General features: G+C 33.4%; 3 protein-coding genes across 11 annotated transcripts; all 3 read left to right on the top strand.

Annotated features, from left to right (window-relative positions):
• Positions 1 to 118: 118 nt before the first annotated feature.
• Positions 119 to 3,870, top strand: LOC114189215 (28 kDa heat- and acid-stable phosphoprotein). 2 transcript variants are annotated; one of them, XM_028077929.1, is made up of 8 exons: positions 119 to 354; positions 1,566 to 1,603; positions 1,826 to 1,906; positions 2,035 to 2,118; positions 2,203 to 2,237; positions 3,133 to 3,218; positions 3,457 to 3,522; positions 3,612 to 3,864. In XM_028077929.1, exons 1-8 carry the CDS (start codon positions 288 to 290, stop codon positions 3,644 to 3,646), a joined length of 492 nt encoding a protein of 163 aa, XP_027933730.1. In that variant the 5' UTR covers positions 119 to 287; the 3' UTR covers positions 3,647 to 3,864. The 2 variants fall into 2 exon arrangements, with proteins under 2 accessions (XP_027933730.1, XP_027933728.1); XM_028077927.1 differs by having other exon boundaries at positions 2,035 to 2,237; positions 3,612 to 3,870.
• A 1,307-nt stretch (positions 3,871 to 5,177) lies between these two features.
• LOC114187314 lies at positions 5,178 to 11,216 on the top strand. Of its 8 annotated transcripts, none has more exons than XR_003605233.1 (12): positions 5,178 to 5,355; positions 5,454 to 5,523; positions 5,611 to 5,701; positions 5,805 to 5,866; positions 7,282 to 7,547; positions 7,729 to 7,765; positions 7,856 to 7,987; positions 9,400 to 9,560; positions 9,669 to 9,754; positions 10,022 to 10,274; positions 10,423 to 10,610; positions 11,035 to 11,216. XR_003605233.1 is itself a non-coding variant. In XM_028075530.1 (9 exons), exons 1-9 carry the CDS (start codon positions 5,308 to 5,310, stop codon positions 9,786 to 9,788), a joined length of 987 nt encoding a protein of 328 aa, XP_027931331.1. In that variant the 5' UTR covers positions 5,178 to 5,307; the 3' UTR covers positions 9,789 to 10,009. The 8 variants fall into 8 exon arrangements, 4 of the variants coding, with proteins under 4 accessions (XP_027931331.1, XP_027931334.1, XP_027931332.1 ...); XR_003605234.1 differs by lacking the exon at positions 11,035 to 11,216 and having other exon boundaries at positions 10,022 to 10,116; positions 10,193 to 10,274; positions 10,423 to 11,024; XR_003605232.1 differs by lacking the exon at positions 11,035 to 11,216 and having other exon boundaries at positions 10,423 to 11,024.
• A 3,237-nt stretch (positions 11,217 to 14,453) lies between these two features.
• LOC114187651 (probable leucine-rich repeat receptor-like protein kinase At5g49770) lies at positions 14,454 to 21,551 on the top strand. The gene is made up of 19 exons (XM_028075958.1): positions 14,454 to 14,677; positions 15,126 to 15,222; positions 15,886 to 16,003; positions 16,111 to 16,182; positions 16,437 to 16,511; positions 16,605 to 16,676; positions 16,878 to 17,042; positions 17,138 to 17,212; positions 17,314 to 17,385; positions 17,465 to 17,536; positions 17,651 to 17,719; positions 17,913 to 17,987; positions 18,189 to 18,323; positions 18,425 to 18,915; positions 19,005 to 19,157; positions 19,252 to 19,388; positions 19,563 to 19,782; positions 20,328 to 20,563; positions 20,792 to 21,551. Exons 2-19 carry the CDS (start codon positions 15,138 to 15,140, stop codon positions 21,260 to 21,262), a joined length of 2,793 nt encoding a protein of 930 aa, XP_027931759.1. The 5' UTR covers positions 14,454 to 14,677; positions 15,126 to 15,137; the 3' UTR covers positions 21,263 to 21,551.
• The last annotated feature ends 838 nt before the right edge of the window (positions 21,552 to 22,389 follow it).

Below are 22,389 nucleotides of genomic sequence, written 5' to 3'. Positions count from 1 at the left end.
TACGGACCCTAAAAATAAGGCAAGCGGACAAAAATAAAAATAAAAATAAAAAGTCAATAGTTTAAATTCGTGTGTTTAATATATAATATTAATATATAATATATAATATATATAATATCTTCCATAATTTATGTGGAGTTTAACTAGGGTTTTTGGAATTTGGAATAAAGGGGAAGAGAGTGCATCTTCCTTTTGTTGCTGTCAAACTTTAATCTCATAAGATAGCAGAAGGAAGAAGAATTTGATTCGAAAATTGTAGCGTAGCGTTGGTGCAATTGAACGATAAGATGGGAAGAGGAAAATACAAAAGCAAGCCCACCGGTCGCCGCCAGTTCTCCACCCCGGAAGATCTCCGTGAGTCCCTTTTCCCATTTCCTGCGAAAAGATTACGTATTTGGCCTTTAAAGTGTTATAGCCTTTTCTTTGTGTTCATCTTTTGGTTTTCTTTCCTGAACTTATGACCTTGATGAAATAGTTCTTTTTTGTTGTGAAATATGCTTGTGAGCTATTAGGGGTTATGTTCTTGTTGTTTTTTGTGTAGAGCGGGATGTGGGTGGTGCATGAATGTTTTGATGGAAATGGAATTTGTTGTGATTGTTAGATCTGGAGTGACTACCCGGTTGGGGACTCTGGATATCTGTTTTTGTTTAAAATGAATTTCTATCAGTGTTCATTTATTCGGATTAATAACTTTTGAGTACCGTGCTGGTTTGTTTGATTTCTCCCCATAAGCTCTGAAGTGACTACAGCTGTAAATAGACACGACACGAGTCAGGGCCTGTTGATGATCAGGGAAAATTGTATGTTCTTATGGTGGAGAGGGAACGGTAACCACTGTTTCATGAACGCTATTGGAGAAACTAAGTGCTAATGACCGTCTTAATTTGCTGAGATTGTCATTTTGGTGTGCTTCAGTGAGTTTATATTTGGGCCACCCCAAATGAGGAAACTCCTTATTGTGGACTATAACTTACATATATCTTTGTGGAATTGTTTTGAGATTTCGTTTTCTTTTTCTTTTCTAGAGTTTGTTGAATTTACATTTATAAAATGAATGATGTGAAGAAAAGGTTTGGATCGTCGATGTGTGACTGAGACATCGGGTAGATAAAGGAATTTATTTGAAAAAGCTCTAGGATTTTACACTTTTTGTAGGATTGACATGGGATAATCGCAGAGGAAGAAATTGATTTTTTTTTTGTTGAACCCTGTGATTGCTTGTAAAGTAATATCTTAGTTCAATACCAGACGCGTTTTGTTTCTAGTATCTTTTTTGTATGAGCTAGTCACATTATCACATACTGGGAAATTAAATGCTTTTTTGTTGTGATTTACTGTCATTATAGTTATGGTCCAGTATGCTAATATTTTATGGAGGGATCACTTGTTTTTAAATTCTATGCCAATTCCTTTATTTTGAAACTTTGCTGAAAATATTCTTGTTGATGCCACCACTCTTTTCGCCCCCTACCTCTCATAAGGAAAGAAAAATAAAAATGATATTTCGTAATGATGGAATAAAAAAGCACTTTCAAAAGCTTAAATTTTGTTTTTGCCTACTGCAGTTGCTGGAACCTCTAACCGGCCTCGAACTTTTAAACAGGTTTTCTTCTGCATTCATTCCTCTTCATTTTGCTCCTCTCTCACTCATAGCACAGTCACATGTGATCACTTGCACACTAATGTTTTTCTTTCCATAGACAATTAATGAACATGTGATCACTTGCAACAATTAATTTTTATATACAATGAACATGATATGAATGAGTTTGTTCTCCATATTCTTTATAACTTTTTTTTTTTCATAATTTTTACAACTTATTAGAAAGAAGCTGAACACGTAGAGGAAGAATCTGAGGAAGCATCTGGGGATGAATCTGGAGAAGAATCTGAAGAAGAATCTTCGGTTAGCATTTTGCGGCAATTACTAATATAAATGGATTGAATTTTTAATTTTTTAGTGAGGATTTATTTCTTTATATGATCTTCCGCCATCCTAACTATGTTTACTTCATCGGTATGTAATGGATACAGAAGAAAAAAGGAACCCAAGGGATTATTGAGATTGAAAATCCTAACTTGGTAAAGCCAAAGAGTGTGAAGGCCAGAGATGTTGATGTGAGTTCAATTTTCCGTTTTCAGTCTTCATATAGACATCTTTTTAGAAGTTGGAAGGATAATGCTATTTTCTTGTGGATACAGGTAGGAAAAACAACAGAACTTTCAAGGCGTGAAAGGTTAGCTACTTTTTTATTTGCTTTTTGTTTGAAATTGGGCCCCGGGAGGTGTTGGAGTTTGAGATCCTATCTAGCATTTGAAAATTAACATATAAGTCAAAAGCTACATATAGTTAGTATTAAGTTGAAGGGATTGGGTTTTGCCTAACTGGCTGGTCATTAACCCACAATGTATAAGCCAAACTTATTATGACATAAAGCCACAAGACGAATACTCCCATATGGCAACACAAACATCTGAAGCCTCCATCATTGATCTTTAACGGGGCTCCAACAGATAACCTCCCTAAGCCACCACCCCAAGTGAAATAAGAGATAATAATGAAGATAGTATTTCAGAGGTATAGTTGTTAAACAGAATAGTGATGAGCTTGAACTGAAAGCCCAATTCACTGAGAGAGCAGAGTAAATGCTTCCCTTGAAGTCGAACACAACAAGAAAGAAAACACAGAGATATGGATTTAAAATGAAGTAGAAGTATTGGAGAAAAGGCATTACCATGATGTGGAGAGTAGATTTGGGGCACTCACTCCTAACCCACTTTCTCACTTCCACATTGTAGAACCTGACCTGCAGGGCAGTTTGCAGAATATCTGGAATTTCTCGATTTCATAATCTTCCTTGGTGAGCCTACGAATCCACAATTGCACCACCCTGTATGTAATGGAACACAGATGGGAGACAAAACTTGTAGTATTGTATAACTTGTAATATTATCATTGAGCGAGGAGGTTTACGCAATAATGCACTCAAAATGAGTGTATTCTTATTGTTAAACAGGGTGCAGAACATTCTTACATCTAATTGTTTCAATTCCTATCTTTGTGGGAATGTAGAAAGTGAAACTTCTGAAACATTTTTTCTTAACATACTTAAATTTCACATCTGTTTGCAGAGAGGAGCTGGAGAAACAGAGAGCCCATGAGCGCTACATGAGGCTGCAAGAGCAAGGGAAAACAGAACAAGCAAAGAAAGATTTAGGTACCAGTAGCATTTGAAACAGTTTCTGAAATTATATGCTTTTAAGTTTCGTTCGTTCTTTTCTGTTGATGTTATTATTTATTTTATTTATACTTATGTAAACTATTGATTGATATGGTGCGTTGTAAGCTGTATGAGTTCTGTAAAATAAAATATACTTTGCAGATTGAAGTGGTTGTGTTGTGAGGGCTATTGTATTGTTTCCCAATGATTAATGGTTAGTTTGCTTGTCTTGTAGAACGTTTAGCTCTTATACGTCAGCAAAGGGCAGAGGCTGCTAAAAAGAGAGAAGAAGAGAAAGCTGGTTAGCTCTTAAGTCTCTGAATACTGTTTCTTCTACCATCTCTATTTCGATAACCAAAAGCTTGAAACTAATAAGTAAATTTGTTTCAGCTAAAGAGCAGAAGAAGGCTGAAGCGCGCAAGTAGAGAATGTAATGAGGCCAACTTTACTCCAATTAGTAGGAGGAATATGTGCTCTTGCTACACTTCAACATTATGTCCATTTACCTTTTTATATTGTGCTATTACCATACCAATCTGGTAACATGTAATGCAATTATTTTCCTATTCTGTGGTTTAAAATCGTGATTATACATATATAAACTTTTTAAATGTTATCTAATCACAGCTGAGTTAATTACTTTTTTGTTGCATTTTTTTAGTCCTAACAACACTTATATTACAACACTTGAGCTTTTCATCAATCACACAGACCTGTGGTTTTACTCAATCACGCATATAGACCTAACCCTCAGAAAAGCCTTCATTCACCGTCCTCTTTTATGTTTTTTATTTTTGAGCTGCCAACTAAAATGTACTTTTAAAATAAAAATGAATCAAAACGCAAAGGTGTACGGTCAGTTGAAGCAATTTTTTGTAAGGATATAATAAGTTTCCTCTCTTCTTAATTTGACCAGTCTTTGGGGTGCGGAGAAAAAAATGGGCCATAAACTTTTCAGCATTCATTGGAAAAAAATATAATCACTCTCGTCTCTTCTATCTATATTCTTAGTTCCATGCCCTGCTGCATATTACATCAATGGTAACATGTAATGCATTTGCTTGCTTGTAATGATACGGTTCTGCAAGTACGGGAGAATTCCGTGAAAGAGCACATGAATTCATGAACAACCTTCTTCTCAATCTAAGGTGATTTGTTAATTCAAACTCCGATATTATTATTCATCTATTGTCATGGCTTCGGCTTCTTTACCACTTTGCTAACCAAGATACTTACCAACTAACATTTATTTGTTCCAATTTTAATAACTTGTTTTCGTTATAAGAGTCATTACTTTTCGAATATTTTTTACGATGATATTATTCATTGCAGAAGTATTGTTTAATACTATTTTTATAATATTTTCTACAGTGACAATAATTTTAACAATACATCATAATATTGTATTTTTTATTTATTATAATTTTAGTAGTTTTTTATTTGAAAATTTTTCTATTATTTTAATAAGACTGTTCTTTCAAATAATATATGACTTTCATCTCTGTTAAACTTTAAATTATTTAACATTTCACTTTAAAATTATTTTGGATGTAAAATAATGAAAGTCGACCACCATATTTGCAATGAATTTTTGTGGATACCTTGTAACAAAGCAAACTAATTAACGAACCATTTACACTCTCAAAGAAGTAATACACTTATTTTAAATTGGGAAGTAATTTATTTTAACTTGGGTGTTCGGCGTATGAGTTCATTAAAAAATATTTTTCTTTTTATTTTATTCTTTCAAATACAAAATATTATAGTATTTCATTTAGAACTATTTTTAAGAATTTAATATTATATTTTAACGGTGAGAGGTGATATTATATTTTTGAAATATTATGTGTTAAATAATGGGGATAAAGATGGCCGAACTCATTCCTTCATTTTAGTGGGCTGAGTAAATTTCCCTCAGTGACGTTGTTCGAAGCCCAATTGGTAAGAATTGAATCGGGCGACTAGAGTTAATCGGGTTTCCGGGTTTCATTTGAACCTCTTTTGGTCCTTCTGTTTAGTGGGATCAATACTGTTCAAAACTTCAAATTCAAATCAACTCGGCCCTGCAGTGCAGTTTGTGCGCGCAATGGAGGTTCTGTACACGAAGCTCTATGACAAGTACACCGAACTCAAGGTTCGTTAGTTTCTTCTGCAGTTTACCTTTCTTTCATCACCAACTAGAAAAAGGTTATCAGGCATTTTCACTGATTCTTTGTATTTTTCTCCTTTTAGACTAAGAAACTGTCTGATTTGGAACACCTCAACGAAGGACAACAGCTTAAATTCATCAATTGCTTGTCCGGTACGTTTCTCCTCCATCTATTGTTTCCTTTCCCCGTCTTCTCTCTTCCTCAAACATCCAACGATTTCCGAATTTCGAGTGTTGCAGCTGCAGAAGAGGTCGTTGAGCACTTGAAGACCGAGAAGGAAGAGCTTCTTGGACAAGTCAATGACTTGAGAGTCGAGCTCGCTTTGCTAAGGTATGTTTCCCACATTGATTTTTTTTTTTTCCAATTTTCTTTTGTGGGGATTTTTTTTTTTTTTTTGGATTTCTTTCGTTTGTTTACGAAATGTGCACGTCAGGGCTGCCAAAGACAACCAGTTAGCGGACTATCAGATGCTTTTGATGGAGGAAAGACACAAAAGTGAGACTCTCCATTCTCTCTTTGCTTCTTCAAAGTAAATTTTGTTGGGTATATAGTTTTGTTTTTTTATATAGGGTTATCGTCGTCGTCGGGATATTATATATATATATATATATATATATATATATATATATATATATATATATATATATATATATATACACGACATTGGTCTTATAAGTCATTTGACACAATTTTTAACTCAAAATTTTAAAGTAACGATGTTACGTGTCTTTCATCTTATATAATGTTTTGGATTATTCCCAACAATCTCCTCTCAAGGATTAGTCTTTCATATGGTGATTATTTTTTGTTATGGTTATGTTGTCAATCACCCGAACCCCTTTTGTTATGTTGAACCCTTTTTGTTATAATTATGTTGTCAGTCACCCGAATCATCGGCATATGATGATCCTTTTTATTATGGTTATGCAGTCAGTCACTCTGAACCATAGGTTATGTTTCAAAGGAAGGTTGTAGTCATTAAGATCTATATATGCGACATTAGTCTTACATATATAAGACATTTAATACCACTTTTTAAACCAAAACCTTAAGACAATGAGATTATGAGCCTTTATCTTATATATTGTTTAACTTTGTCTTTTGTATCCAATGTGAGACTTTAACTCACTTGGATTATTTCCGACAAATTTAATTGCTTGTTAAGTAATTGTAGTACACGTTTTTCTTTTTCTTTTATTTCTTGATGCACACGAGTATTAATAATACCAGTGTAGTTGTTGAAAATAGTACTTTTTACATTGTCCTTACTTTTTGTATGTTTTCCTTAGTTAGAGATTTCATGTAGGCCAGAGATAACACCAATTTCATGTAGGTTAGATATAAGACTAAATTATATAAGTAACGACAAATTTCTCCTTAATGAGTTGGTTTTCTAGGGTTGAAGTACGCTCAAATCCATTACCTATCATAGTCATAAGACTCTATCTTAGTTGAGATTTGGGCCTATCATGCCATGCACTATCACGCTTTCCTCAATTCTACTTGATATTTTTGGTAAGGAGATGTGTTGGAGATTCCACATCAACTAGATATAGGCTAAACTATAGATATAAGTAAATCAAACATCATCTTACCGAGTCAGTTTTATAGGACTGTGTAACCTTGTTTTAACATATTGCTCTAAGTCTAGAATTTCTCTAAATACTTTTATATTTTTCTGATCAATTCCTCGTTTTAAATAGAAAGCAAGGTTTATTGTTTTCCACTATGTGGTTAATTTTTTACAACTTTGCGCGAATCTATTTTCAATCTTGGAGTTTGATGATGATTCTTAATCATCTTTTGTGAATTTAAGTTCATCATTCTATTTCCTTGTGTCTGCCTTAAATGTATGTCTATTTCATTTATTCTTCTTCTCTATTGATGATTTGGATGTGAACTTTTGGCAGATGAAACTCTTTCTGAAGAAGTTGAGAAATTGCAGCAGCTTCACCAGGAAGGAGCATCTCATGATTTAAATAATAGTAGCAGGATCATGATTGTAGATGGTCAGTTTAAGGATAACTCTAACAGCTCATCTGTAAGAATGACTAGAAAACGTATAAGACAGAATGCTTTGGAGAAAGAAGAAAGGTTTATATCTTTTCAAAATGATCAAGGTTCTTTTGAGAGAGAGTCAATGCAAAATACCTGCAAGGTGACCGCATCTGGTAAGGTGAGCATTTGGAGCCCTAAAAATGAAATACACACACATAAGTATGTATATGTATATATGTAAGTATGTGTTTGTTTTTATATGAATGAATAATCACACGCACATGCATTCTGTACAAATTTAATTTGTTTGAGTGCAAAATGTAATCACCATAATATGCTGACATTTTGTTGTGAAATAGCGGTTGGAGTGCTGTAGTGAGGCTAATGTTCGATCAGGTTGGTGTTAGCAATTGTTGTTCATGCTTTATGTGTGAATTCTTTGGCTGGAATTTTGGAGTATTATATATCCTTCATTGCATTTTACAGGCATTGATTTACAGGAAACTGGTCATGGTGACTGGCTTATTCCAGTTCTTTTTGAATATGTACTGGGAATGAAATTTTCCACTTACTGTCAAGCTGGACGGATATGCCTTTCTGCACTGCATTTATCAAGTGGTAATTAATAATTTTGGATTATGTTTGAGTTACAGTTAGTTCGAATGTGAACAATAAATATGCTTAACTATAAGGTTTCAATCTAGATATAGTTTTTGGAATTCTGTTGTTTGATAGTCAATATATGATAACGAAGGATATGATAAGAGAGAAAGACAAAAGTAGAAAAGAAACAAGCATGATTAATTCTTATCCTATCAAGTGTGTAAGCACACTAAATAACCAAATAGACAGTAATACAAATTACGTGAAAATAAAAAAAATACCCTTATAAAAAGGTACAAGTAGGGAGGAGGGTAGCTGTTTCTTTATTTATTATTTTTAAATAAAAATGTCATGAAAATGGATACACAGATCGAAGATGCTCAATGGGCCTAGAAACGGTGTGAAAAGATCAAGAGAAGGGTGAAGATACTGAAGAGCAGGTAACTTTAGAAGGGTGTTGAATAGAGTTTGAGACTCTTTTGCAAAGAGCAGTAGACAGTCTAATGCTTGATCATCTCTAGGTATGAGGATATACAAGATTTGTACTTGTTCACCCTAACTTTGATCTATCTTAAATGTTCTACTAAAACCAATCACAATTACAACTAAGTACACAAAATCACTCTTAACAAACTCGAGTTGATAAAGTCGCTCCTAGTTATCAGATCCTAATATCTTCCTATGATTAAGAATTACAAGTATTCATTATAGTCACTTCTGACTAGAAAACCATAGTAAAGGGTAAGGCAAAGGAATAACTCTAAGAGAGAAGATAAATATTAAAGGGCTCCTTACAGAAAAAATTCACAAAGTGAAAGATATTACAATGATTTTCTCACTACTAGACAGAACTACAATATTTGCAGAAGGAGTATGAACAATAGGCTTGTAAGATTGTTGTGTGTTGCAGTTGTGTCTTCTGCATTCGCCATCCATGTCTTTTATAGGGTCTCAAGAGTATGGATGTGCTAGAACAATCTGTACCTCTGACAGGTCTTAACTGGGGTCTTAACAGATAATTTGCACATTATTTGTACCTTAAGACAGATAATGGGGCTGACCTAACAAGATGTTACGGGATACCTTTGCCAGTTAAATTTTCCTTCCTTCTCACAATTTATCTTTAAATATGAAATATTTATTTCCTCTGGGATGGGTGGGGGTGGTAAACAAACAATAGTCAGTTTTTAGAAACTAGTTGATTTTATATGCAGAATTCAAAATTATTTTATTTTATTCTCAGTTCAGTAAGACCTATGTTTCATATGTTGATCTCATTCTTTGACAAAGCTGCTTTTGGTCTCAATTTTTTGGAGTATTATTACGGCTTGTTCTTTAAATAAAATTCTTGCCATTTAACATTTCGCAGAATGCAGATAAGTAACTGCTTGGTTAACAACTTATTTCTTGTATTGGAACAATGATAGGCTACTCCTTCAGTTTATCATGGATTTGCAAAGCCCCTGAAGAGGAAGCCGAGCTGATGTACCATGCTTTATCTCTCGGTACATTTGAAAGATTGGCTCCAGAATGGATGAGAGAGGACATCGTGTTCAGCCCTAGCATGTGCCCCATATTCTTTGAAAGGGTATCTCGTGTTATGAAGTTGAACCACTAACTTTTTGTAGCATTAATTCCATTCCCCCCCTCCCGAATTCTTTCGTGTACATATTTCCTGCTTAATTTTTATTTGCAGAATATTAAGTTGTGCTGTACGAGTGAACTTGCTTGTTTCTCCCAAAACCCATTTCATATGCCATCTGCAAAAAGAATTTGTAAAAGGTATTTGGAAGAGCATTTTTACATCGCTTGTTAAAATTGTAGTTATCAGACATTTATTTGCTAAATTGTGATTACAAGACATCGTTTTTCTTTAATGATAAATATGTTGTGTTCTTTTTGGATGCTCGAATACCTTTTTCGAAAATACTAAGCAACTTAACTTTGTTATTGACTTTTTGGATGCATGGGTGTCCCAGACATTTTGACTTACCTAACGTTTTATCTACCTGAGTGATATTTACCTTTCAAAACTACCGACTTCCTCAGTGATGATTGATTGAACTGGTTGTGGTATTGGCTTGGAGCATCTACGCGTAGAGTGGGGAAGTTTTGCGCCAATGTTTCAGTGACAATTAGGCTAGGTCAAGTATTACTATATTATTTACTTTGTAGCTTCATCTTATGAAAGCATAAGGACTAACCACTTAAAAACCCCAGATGCAGCATTTTCTATCTTATCCGACCGTGAGAAAGCCCTGTGGAAATTGATCTCAGCCTTGAATCCCAATTTGTCTAAAAGGTAGCAACTCTACTGAATCTTTCTTCGGTCCTTGGGGAAAAACCCATGGCTCATCAATTGTTCATCACTTCCTATAGTTTATATCTATCTAAATTGGGTGGAGCATAATATTGTGGCATGCACGTCTTATTATATTTTGATGTTACAGTAAATGTTTTGTGGAGAATGAGAAATGGTCGATCTTATTATCGTGAATAAGAATCTTTTGTTCACGAGGCTCTGGCATATTAAGAAAGCTATGTTGGATATCTCTCTGGCCAAGCAAATGGAGTGTGGAAGACTTATGTTCATTGGTATCATATTTGAAGGGAAGCCAACCAAGTGGCGTATTCCTCAGTTAAGTTTAGTCTTTCTCCCTTACTGCCAGTTCAGGTTTTGTGATAGTCTAATTCAGTGATAAATAAAATATAAAGCCCACGATTAATTCCTTGTTCAAGACTTCAACTTGAAGTCTTAGTAGACCGTCTTCATTACAATTCAACTAAATATTTATCTCGATGTAGTCAAGAATTTGCCATTTGTTCGACGAATACATGCCACTTTAAAATGTGGATTAATGTATTGTCGTGGGCGTTCATTATTGAAAATCATAGAACACTAATGAAACCTCAGGTTGCTGGCCGGTAATAAGAAAGAAGGCCGGCATGTTTAAATAGTTTGGAAGCAAAGAGTCACATGGTTGTCTTCAATTCAATGAATAGCTAGCTGCTATTGATGATGACTATGGACTATTAATTAATAACAAAATGTTATTTAATAGGTTTTCCTTCAATGAACCCGCGATCCCATGAAGATTTGAAGTTTATTGGAGTCATAATCTTAACTGATTGTTTCATTAAATTGATGCTTCTCTGACACCAAGCCCTCATTGTGCGTTGCTGCATAATCTTTTGCCAACTGAATTGTACAATTTTTTTTACGTTTTGCTCTTAATGTATGTCTAGAATAAAACAAATCGATTATATATATATAATCGATTTGTTTCTCTCATCATTTGTCTTTTGCCATACATGCATTTTTTCTCTCTCCATCAAATGCCTTTATTTTCTTTCTTGACCTAATTTGAAAGGTATGGCGTCAAACAACGACCTTCATATTTTAATATTACCACTTTTAGTTATACCGTAATAGTAATAAAATTTTAGAACTATAACAAATAAATAAATATAAAATAGTAGAATATGATTTAATAAATATAAAAGACTAGAAAAAAAAGAAGATATACTATTAAAGATACTATCATTGTAAAAAGTTGTTAGGAAAACTAGTACTAATAATACTTCTGCAAAAAATAATGACAACTAAATTAAAAAATATTATAGAAATATAAAATAATATTCTAATCTAAACATAATTGAAACTGGTAACATTGAAATATGTTTATTAACAATTAGCATTGATCCTTTACAAAATCCCTTAAACAACGTGTTTCATATTCCTCAGTTTTACCAATTTTAGTTCGTTTTCCATAGTTTCATATTTCCTAAATTACTCTTGATAATCTTAAGAAGTTATCATATAATTAATTAGGTCATCTTGATGTTTATCTTACCGTAGACAAACAACGCAGAAAAACTGATTCTTTCAATAGTTTATTATTAAATAACTCGGAAGAAATATTTATACCACTGATATATATTTTAATTAAATTTATAAGATCCTCTCAAAATCCTTTTTTATTTATTAAAACACTAATGATTTACTAAGATAACTCAAGTCAAATTTAACAAATAATGGACACCAACAAAAGTAATGATATTCATATATACATATCCATCAAATTCAATAGTATTACATTAACACAGATGGTCAATTGCGACACGTAAAATTGAATAAACGGCATCGCATTTAAAATATTTCATGTGTTCATGTGGTCAATGGGATAAACATCGTGTTTACGCTATATATATTACTTAGTCCTTGTGTCTGACTAAAATAGATTTATTAGAAACGAAATTATATCTCTGAGAAAATTAATAGAATACACAAGTAAACATGGGAAAAACACATTACGAACAAATCAAACTCTTGAATCAAAATCGTTTCCGAAAAAAATTATAAGAACACGGGTCCTTATATATAATTTAGATAATTTATTAAAGAATTTGAGAGAAATTTGTATCCTTGTAATCTATACAATGAGTGAGTTTAGTTTAATACTTAATTTAGAAATGGTGTAGATCGGTGTGTTTCCATCTAAGAATTTCTCATTTAAAAATCTATCTATTCGATTCTACTTTTCTTTTACTTCTATCATTCTTTTTTTTCTCCAATATTTTTTCCTCTTTCTTATACTTATAATTTAAAAGTAGGATTTGTTTTAGAATAACATTGTTGAAAATTTCATATTGACTAAAAATAAAAGAAATGTATAGTATATAAATGAATGTAAACTTCACTTAAAAGATTTATTATTTGTTTAACCTATCATGTGACTCAGACTACTTATCAATATTTATTCTTATGTTTATGAAATGTAAATGTTTAGAAATCCCACATGTATGTATATTGAATTAATTTATATATATAACTTAAAATTAAGATATAAATTATATATTTATTATACATTTTAATTATATAATATACATAATCTATTTAAATTAATTTTTTTTACTCAAAATTTGATTATATGATAATTTATTATATATGATCCATATACTAAAAAACTACTCCCCACAAAATTAAAGACAAATATCTTATATTGGAAGAATAATGCCAAAAAATACAAATATATTATACTATACTTTTTCATGTTTTTAAAAAAGGTAAAAGAAAAACGAGTTAACATTTTGAAGTTAAAAAGTTGGAATTGGATGGGTGAAGCACCTTGTAGAATTTATTTAGTAAATTTAGAGAAGAAGCTATTTAAATTATATAAAGTTAAAACACGGATACAAGTGGTTTATACAAGAGTAAACAAAAGAAAAAAAAATTTGTAGAGGTTTAAAGAATAGGTTACTAGGTTTGACCGCCTCCTTTCCCAACAAGTTTTGAAGAATTAAGAATTGGTATTACCGTCAAAATTAAACATAAGACAACTTGTAAAATTAATTAGATTATTAGATTAGGGTTCACACAACACAACCACTAATAACACAGATGCTCCATCTAATGCCTTTTTTCCCCTCCTCTTACACCCTGTCTCTTTCCATAGCTAACCAATACCAAAAATCACAAAAGTCAACCTTCCCACTTTCTTCCACGAATGGGAAGTTTTAGGGTTCTAAATTTAATTTAATTCCATTACATAAACATGCAATATTCTTTAGATTTTATTTGTGTTTAATTTGTCACGCTTCATTGTGAGTGGGAGAAAAATAATATCTAAAAATCAACTTGGAAGTAGGCATGACAATTTGACAAAAATGGTTTTTATAAGATTTTTGGTAACTTTTCCAAGTTGGATATCTCTACATATTTTACTATTCGATTTTGCACCTAAAAATATCCCCTCAAAAGCTCCTACGGTGAAACTCCTTTAATTTGGATTAAACTATTACATGGAATAAAACTTTTATTTTCAAATTTTGCATAAATGTGTGACTAAATCGATGTCAAACAATTTTGTCCCAATCTATGTTATTTTTTGTTTTATTTTGTAACATTGTTTTCCATTTGTTTGATTATTCAATCTCAAGTGTACATAAGAAATAGCACTCTTTTATTTCTCTGCTAACCTATGAGACTATGTGACAGCTATCATACTTTAAAAGCATTAATTTTTGTTGTCATAAAAAACAGAAAACTTATGTTTCACTGTTAGAATTTGTTGGAGTTCAAGATTACATCTCTCTCTTCTTGCCTCCTTAGGTTCCCACTCCAATTATGATAGAATCATAATAAGACTATAGTTAGTTTCTAAACAAATTTTTTACATTGTCAGTTATACCTTGTATAACAATAACTCTAAAAGCTGTATCAATAATGATTTTTAATTAATATATGGTTTTTCTTACATTAATAAAGAAATTTCATATTTTTTCGTTTGTGAAACGTTTTTAAGACAAACTTAATTATAATAATAATAAAAAAAACTTTATTATTATTGTCACCGTTATCAATTTAATACATTATTTTGCCACCATTATATTTTCATGGACGGCAACTTTGGTAGCGATTTGTCTTATACTAAAATACCATTTTATTTTGGTTTTGTAATGAATCAAAAAGCTGAAGAGGTGTTTGTGGAAGAAGCAAGACCCTATTCTGAAGGCAATCTACTGTACTAACAACATGATATTACTTATCTTCCAACCCCAGAAATCACATGCATGAATCTGTTCCTTGTTCATTCCCTCTTTGCATCATCAATAATTTGAACTAGTATAAACTACCTCGAGTTTTTAGTTATTTTTCATGTTGAAAGGGTGCTGATTGAAGCAGTAAAACAAGCCATTCTCTAGGTAGTTGTTTATTCCATCACTTCATCTTTTCTTGAAGCTTTCTTCCTTAGAATATTTGGCGATAGACTCTATCCAAATTTCCTTTATGTTTTGTTCCATTCTTGTATAAATATATTTAAGAATGTAATGTAAGTTGATGATGATGTTGATGATGATGGTTGGTGGCCACCGTGTGTCAATATTTTATTTCTATGTTTTGGGACTTAATCCCATTCTAACCGTTGAAAAATGAATGCAAAAAAAAGAGTCATTGACTAAGTAAAATGTATTAGTTAACCTTAGCCATCTCGAGGCCGCGTTTGGTCTACCATCGTTTGTTGATTCAGTTTTGTCATCCTATCAAGCCTTTGCTTTCTCATTAAACCATGATTTCTATAGATTGATCCTCTTTGGTTATTTGCTCATCACCCAAAAGTTTCATCATTTCATTTCTGATCCAACAAAACAGAAACATTGAGTAATGGATCAACGACATAAAGTGATTCTTCTTCAGCTGCTTCTTTTCCAAGTTCTGCTTGTTGCATCACAGACAGACAGTCGAGATTGTAAGTTCAATTCTACTTTTTTCAAGTTTTGCACTATCTTTGCACTATGTTCTTTCACGTCTCATGAAAAAAGTGAGGAATATTTTCCAACTTTTTTGGGGGGCGTTCTTCCATATTCCAACAAGTGGCTAAACTCTCAACAGTTTGAAACTTTGCCTCAGTTCTATGCAAAGAGCACATCACAAATTACAGTGGACACAGAAAATAGAGAAATTTAATTTGTAAAACAAGGCTATAAAATATTTTTTTCAACCAAACGTGAAATAAGATGGATGGTGGATGGAGAGGGAGGAAAAAAAATATTTGTAAAACGGTGTTTAAAGAATTTACTGAAGGAGTAATATACTTCAAGAAAATACTGATATTGGGTTGTATTTTGTCTTCTGTCAATCTGAATGTGATGTAAGAAAAAAGCTGTTCGCTTTATGTATTAAAATTGAAAACATTTCGGTGTGATTAGTTCATTTGATTTCTGAAGTAGGAGAATGATTTGACTACAGAGGTTGCTTTCATAGTTTTCGCTTTTCATGGTAAATTGTGGTCTAGAGACAATGTGCAATCACTGAGAGAGGAGGTAGATTAATGAACACTAGGAATTTATGAAGCTTAGTTTGAAAATTCAATTTCTTTTGACAATTTTCAATGTAAATGGTATGGCTGTAGATTCTGCACTAAACTCCCTTACACAATCCTGGAGTAACAAGCCACAAAGTTGGGTGGGTCAAGATCCTTGCAGTGGCTGGGATGGAATTCGTTGCAGCAATACAAGAATCACCCAATTGTTAGTTCTTGGTTTCTTTAGCTTCTCCAAATTGATATGAAAACTTGTTTCATACATTCTATTGTTTAAATATAAAATATATCTGAATGGATTGCTATTATTTTCAGGAGAGTTCCAGGCTTGAATATTGGTGGCCAACTATCTTCTGCAATTGAATCTTTATCTGAACTAGACACTCTGTGCGTAATTCTTATATAACATTATATCTGTGTTTCTGAGCTGGTGGTGATTTGTTGGATAACATTCTTCTAAACTGAACTTATTGTTGTATACTTCACTATAGTCAAACTGAAGTATATAAACCAATTACAATTCCTATTTTACAAACTGGTTTTTAGAACTGAATTAGATTCAAAGTTGTATTTAAAGTGAAAACGGTATATGTTGTTTCTGTGGAAGCTCACTTAATAAGATGTTGTTTCTGTTCATGTAGGGATCTTTCTTACAACACAGGTTTGACGGGAACAATTCCAGCAGAAATTGGAAATATGAAAAACCTAAAATCCCTGTAAGCTAGGCACTTTATTTTCTATCAAATGATTTTCATACAAACCGAAATTTTCCCTTACAAAATTTAGGATGCTTTTTAACTGTTTTTCAGATCATTGGTTGGTTGTGGTTTCTCTGGTCCGATTCCAGATTCAATAGGATCTCTAACGCAGCTGACCTTTCTGTAAGGATTCCATCAGAGTTCATCTTTTTCGAATGTATCCAAAAATGATGTTTCATATAAAAATATGGAACATGTTATGCTAGGGGTGCACCCTTGATATAATAATGTTCAGTTCCTAAAAGTGTCTAACTTAATCTGGAACTTTAATGTTACTTTTTAATTGACTAATTCATGGTAAATTATGTGTTGCTTTTCATGCAGAGCATTGAACTCTAACAAGTTCAGTGGAAATATACCTCGCTCTCTTGGCAATCTAACAAATATCAATTGGCTTGATCTTGCTGAAAACGAGCTTGAAGGGACTATCCCTGTCTCTGATGACCAAGGACGACCAGGCCTTGACCTGCTCCTTAAGGCACAACACTTGTATGTCAATTCTCACTGTTAAATTTCACTTCATATCAACACATAACGTGGTTGGATATTTCCCAGTTCCCTAACATTATGTTCACTGATTGCAGCCATATGGGGAGCAATAAGCTCACTGGTACAATACCAGAAAAACTTTTCAACTCCAGTATGATTCTGGAACACGTGTAAGCTTCATTACATCTTGTACAGTTTCGAATTTTACAATTATATAATGGCTTGAGACAATCATTCAAATGAATTTTTGACCCTTGTACTCTTTTGCCAGGCTTTTTGACCACAATCAACTAGAGGGAAGTGTTCCTAGTTCCATTAGTTCTGTGGGGACATTGGAAGTTCTGTAAGTATATTTTAAACAGTGTCCAATGGTTACGGTCACAAATATTTTCCTTATATTTAATATTTTCTTTGGACCGCAGGCGCTTAGACAAGAATGGATTAACAGGGGGAGTGCCGACAACCTTAAGCAGACTCGGAAAACTAAGTGAGATGTAAGAAAATTAAAGAAACATGCACTATTTAACTTCATGTTTATATGAAAAAATGTCTCAGTTTTCCTATAGAATCAACTTTGCTAAGGCGAGGCATGGACTTTATTTTTGCAGCTATTTATCTCACAATAAGCTGAATGGCAGTTTGCCCGATTTTACTGGAATGAATAGTCTCACCTACGTGTAAGTATAAAACAGTGACACTTTTCATTCAACTTATTTCAACAAAAGTTTAACTCAGTAAAATTTAATCATGTTGCCAATTTTTTTTTTTCTCTCCACTCAAATTATACAACAGCATTCTACACTTGAGCATATGATTCATGCATGATACAAGATTTTTTACTTTTCGTCTTTTATGGAAAACTATCTGCAGGGACATGAGCGACAATGCTTTCAATTCCTCTAATATACCTTCATGGGTTTCAGGTCTGCCAGCACTGACAACAGTGTATGTTGTTCCTTCCTTCCCATTATTTGTTTCTGAATCTTTCCAATGACATTACTTCTTGAATAAGATACTCATTGTTGTGGTGAAAAAAAGAAAAATAGAAACAGGATTTCATTTTAGCTATGAATAAAACGAATGACATGTTCCTAAAAAGTGAGGCTTGAGCAAATGATGAATATGATTATTGAAATATGGTAACAGGATACTTGGGCAGAACCGGCTCGGTGGCACGCTAAATCTCAGTAGCTACAGCAAAAGTCTGCAACTCATAAATTTGGAGACTAATGAAATAACAGAGATTGACCCGCAAAACAATCTACCAAGTTTTGAAATAAGGCAAGCCTCATTATTTATGATATCCCTTTTTTCTCTATAAAAAAAATGTTCAGCCATTTGCATGGATTCAAAACTGAGGCAGTTGTTTTATGGTTTTGCAGACTAGCTAACAACCCAGTTTGTCGTGAAAGTGGATCTTCTCAGAATAGTTACTGCCAAGAAGCAGCACCAAATCCCTCATTTTATTCAACACCATCCAATAATTGTTCTCCTCCATCTTGCAGTTCTGATGATCAGATTGCCAGCCCAAATTGTATATGTGCATTTCCCTATACTGGACTTCTTATATCGAGAGCTCTTAGTTTCTCAAACTTCAGTGACGCAAGTTACTATAGGGAGCTTGAGCAGTCTCTGATGGATACTTTCCGAAACCAAAGCCTTCCAGTGGATTCAGTTGCTCTTAGTAACCCCATGAGAAATTCTACTTCTGATAACTTTGAATTGACTCTCCAAGTCTTCCCTTCGCAAAGCGATCGTTTCAATTCAACTGGAGTTTTATCCATTGCTTTTCTGCTTAGCAACCAAATTTATAAGCCCCCAGAGTTCTTCTCCCCATACATCTTCAAGGGTGCTAATTATGATTACACAGGAGGTGAGATGAACTACAAATACTGAACGCTTTGTCAGTCCTATTTTGCAGTGCCCTTTCTCCCTCTAACTCTCATTCTTTACGTCAATTAGGAGAACCAAAAGGATCAAAATCATCACATACCGGGATTATAGTTGGTGCTGTAGTAGCTGTTGTGGCCTTTATTGTACTAGCATCCCTTGCAGGGATGTATGCCATTCGCCAGAAAAGAAGAGCAGAAAGATCTGCAGGGTTGAACCCTTTTGGTAAGAAGTGACTGCTGCAGCCTTGGCCGAATTTTGTTCCTTGCAAGGACTTCTCAAGTAGTCTTTTACTGATTCAATGTAATTTTAAATGCAGCTAACTGGGAACAGAATAAGAATAGTGGCACTGCTCCTCAGTTGAAAGGAGGACGATGGTTTGCTTTTGATGACCTAAGGAAATACACCAACAACTTCTCAGAAACCAATACTATTGGATCTGGAGGCTATGGACAGGTTTTTTGCTAATGGCATCTTATGACTTTCCTTTTTTTTTTTTCTTATTTAAAAAACATCCTATTGTCCTACTCCTTTGATGTTCCTGAAAGAAATTCTCATATTTTCACTCTAGTGTCAGAAATAACCAAGTAATTTTCCCAAATAGTTATCTAATTAGTCCTCTTTCTCAAGGTCTACCAAGGAACTCTTCCCTCTGGGGAGTTGGTTGCTATCAAACGGGCTGCAAAAGAATCTATGCAGGGTGCTGTTGAGTTTAAAACCGAGATTGAACTTCTATCAAGGGTCCATCACAAGAATCTCGTTAGTCTTGTGGGTTTCTGTTTTGAGAAGGGTGAACAAATGCTGGTGTATGAGTACATTCCCAATGGCACTTTAATGGACAGTCTCTCAGGTACTTTCAATTCCTTCACCCTTCATATATGCCGTACTGTATGAGACTCAAATGTATGATGGGGATGACGTGACTACAAATTTTCATCTGTTAATTTATATTTCATTTCTTGACTATAAACAAGTAGGCTACTCATTTTCCCATTTCATTGTGAATCACCACAATTGGTCTTAGTGTCAATATTATTTAGCATTCGGTGGTGAATTATAAGCCTCATCAAACCAGTATCAATTACCAGATCAGAAAGAAATCCTTCACAATAAATGGGACCTGTTTAGATCCTGAATTTAATTCAAACTTAGAGATAAATAACACTGAACTTAATCCAATTTCAAGACTAGAAATCAGTGTCAGGAGACTCTGATAAGAATTTGCTGCGTTACCTTCTGCGGGACTGCAACTATTTACAACCTAAGGATTTGGGCTTTTGTTACACGAATATACTGTTATTACAACCAATTAAAAAAATTCAATTAAGCCAAAGTCCATCAAGTTTCCTGTTTCATTACTTAACTAATTTTCTTCACTTGACTTTACCAATACAGGAAAGTCTGGGATCTGGATGGATTGGATAAGGAGACTTAAAGTAGCATTAGGTGCAGCCAGGGGTCTGGCTTATCTTCATGAACTTGCTAACCCACCAATCATACACAGGGACATCAAATCTAGCAATATCTTACTTGATCATCACCTCAATGCAAAAGTTGCTGATTTTGGTCTCTCCAAACTTCTTGTTGATAGTGAAAGGGGCCATGTCACTACTCAAGTCAAAGGGACAATGGTTTGTATAGAATGCTATGACTCCTACTTTATGAACCAGCACACATCTTCGTTTAGAGTAGATAATAAATTTATAAGTTGCGAAACTTTAAATAATTTGAATGCTTCTCCACTTTTATAATTTGGTTTTGAACCTAATTCAATTCCAAAAGAAGTGAGGGTTGTTTCTGCTTTTATACTTTATCAGAGGTATATCTGATGGAAGCTTATTTCGTTGTTATTCTGCCAGGGATACTTGGATCCTGAATATTACATGACCCAGCAGTTGACAGAAAAGAGTGATGTTTATAGCTATGGAGTGCTAATGCTGGAACTAGCAACAGCAAGAAGGCCAATAGAGCAAGGAAAGTATATTGTAAGAGAAGTAATGAGGGTAATGGACACGTCAAAAGATTTATACAACCTTCATTCCATTCTAGACCCAACCATAATGAAAACAAGGCCAAAAGGTTTAGAAAAGTTTGTGATGTTGGCAATGAGGTGTGTCAAAGAATATGCAGCTGAGAGGCCTACAATGGCAGAGGTTGTAAAAGAGATTGAGAGCATAATCGAGCTTGTTGGATTGAACCCGAATTCTGAATCAGCTACAACATCAGAAACTTACGAGGAAGCAGGTGGAGGAAAAGCCCAACATCCTTACAGGGAAGAAGATTTTAGCTATAGTGGAATGTTTCCGTCAACAAGGGTAGAACCCCAATAGGCTTCGCTATATTTTTCTTTTGTAATTTTTTCCTCTCTTCAGATCGAATGCCTGAGATCTGCTGGTGCCAATTTTGGATTCGAATCCTTATATACGCAGGTGCTTTACAAAAAAACTTGCTTTCTAGAGAATGAAGGTTCAAGTTGAATTTTTAAATTGATTCTTGGAAGGTTGTATTTATATCTTTGTTCTTGTCATGTAAAATAGTTTGTGAATTGCAGTAATATTTGAATGAATGTAAGTAGTGAAGTATGATATTCAACGTTGAACGTTCAAAAGACAGCACAAATTTGTTTTTCTTTCCTTTTTCAGCAGTTTGATTATTGTGATCACTGAACTATGGACCCTAATCAACTAAAGACAACTTTGACAGAAGCCAAATACTAGCGTCATCTTCACCCATCCTTTCATCAAAACTCACCTTGTTTAAAAACAAGTTAATTTCAGTTCCTGATGATTTAATCTTCTCTCTCAAAATTTCTCTAATCTGAACAATTGTTAGTAGCTGATAATTTGTTATACTTTCTGTGTAACTCTGAGTAGCTGATAGTTTGTTAGTTTCTGGTAGTTACGCGTATCATGATACCTCTGTTTTTCTTTCATCAAAATCAGAACCTTTGTTGATCATTTCTATCCTCTTGTTTTTATATCACTTTTCTTTGTTATGCTATCAGAGCTGATCATTTCTTTAAGTCATTAATTTGTTCAAGAAAAAAATTGCTTACAGAAACAGTACTTTATAACACAAACCATTAACTTATCTAATTTAATGTGACATGTTCTAGCTTGTTTCAAGTAAAAATGGCTTAAATAATTTAATCAAAATCAATTGGTGCAATGAATACTTAATAAAATTTTACGAATGTACTGGTAATTTGAATGAAAGTGTTAAGTGATGGGTTTTATTTTTAATCTATGGAGACTAGACTTACTCAACATAAAATACTGGACACCATTTTTAACTCAAAAACAAAATCTGAACAGAATAAATAAATTTATGAATCTTTTATTTATTTTAACTCTGTAATTTATATCCACGTGAAATTTGGATTCACTCTTAAAATAGAATTAATAAATATGATTACTGGTGACAAACATTAGAATCCGAATCACACCAATAGTGAGAG

This window comes from Vigna unguiculata, chromosome 6, assembly GCF_004118075.2.
Source record: "Vigna unguiculata cultivar IT97K-499-35 chromosome 6, ASM411807v1, whole genome shotgun sequence".
Lineage (NCBI taxonomy): Eukaryota > Viridiplantae > Streptophyta > Magnoliopsida > Fabales > Fabaceae > Vigna > Vigna unguiculata.
This window is presented reverse-complemented; position numbering and strand designations above follow the sequence as displayed.

What these genes read in the sequence shown, in the direction of transcription:
- LOC114189215 (XM_028077927.1), top strand. Translation starts at nt 288, where the DNA reads ATGGGAAGAGGAAAATACAAAAGCAAGCCCACCGGTCGCCGCCAGTTC. An exon ending in AATCTGAAGAAGAATCTTCG is followed by an intron (nt 1,907 to 2,034) that starts GTTAGCATTTTG and finishes TAATGGATACAG; the next exon opens with AAGAAAAAAGGAACCCAAGG. An exon ending in GAGAGAAGAAGAGAAAGCTG is followed by an intron (nt 3,523 to 3,611) that starts GTTAGCTCTTAA and finishes AATTTGTTTCAG; the next exon opens with CTAAAGAGCAGAAGAAGGCT.
- LOC114187314 (XM_028075530.1), top strand. Translation starts at nt 5,308, where the DNA reads ATGGAGGTTCTGTACACGAAGCTCTATGACAAGTACACCGAACTCAAG. An exon ending in GTCGAGCTCGCTTTGCTAAG is followed by an intron (nt 5,702 to 5,804) that starts GTATGTTTCCCA and finishes TGTGCACGTCAG; the next exon opens with GGCTGCCAAAGACAACCAGT. An exon ending in AGGTGACCGCATCTGGTAAG is followed by an intron (nt 7,548 to 7,728) that starts GTGAGCATTTGG and finishes GTTGTGAAATAG; the next exon opens with CGGTTGGAGTGCTGTAGTGA.
- LOC114187651 (XM_028075958.1), top strand. Translation starts at nt 15,138, where the DNA reads ATGGATCAACGACATAAAGTGATTCTTCTTCAGCTGCTTCTTTTCCAA. An exon ending in AATACAAGAATCACCCAATT is followed by an intron (nt 16,004 to 16,110) that starts GTTAGTTCTTGG and finishes TATTATTTTCAG; the next exon opens with GAGAGTTCCAGGCTTGAATA. An exon ending in ATGAATAGTCTCACCTACGT is followed by an intron (nt 17,720 to 17,912) that starts GTAAGTATAAAA and finishes AACTATCTGCAG; the next exon opens with GGACATGAGCGACAATGCTT.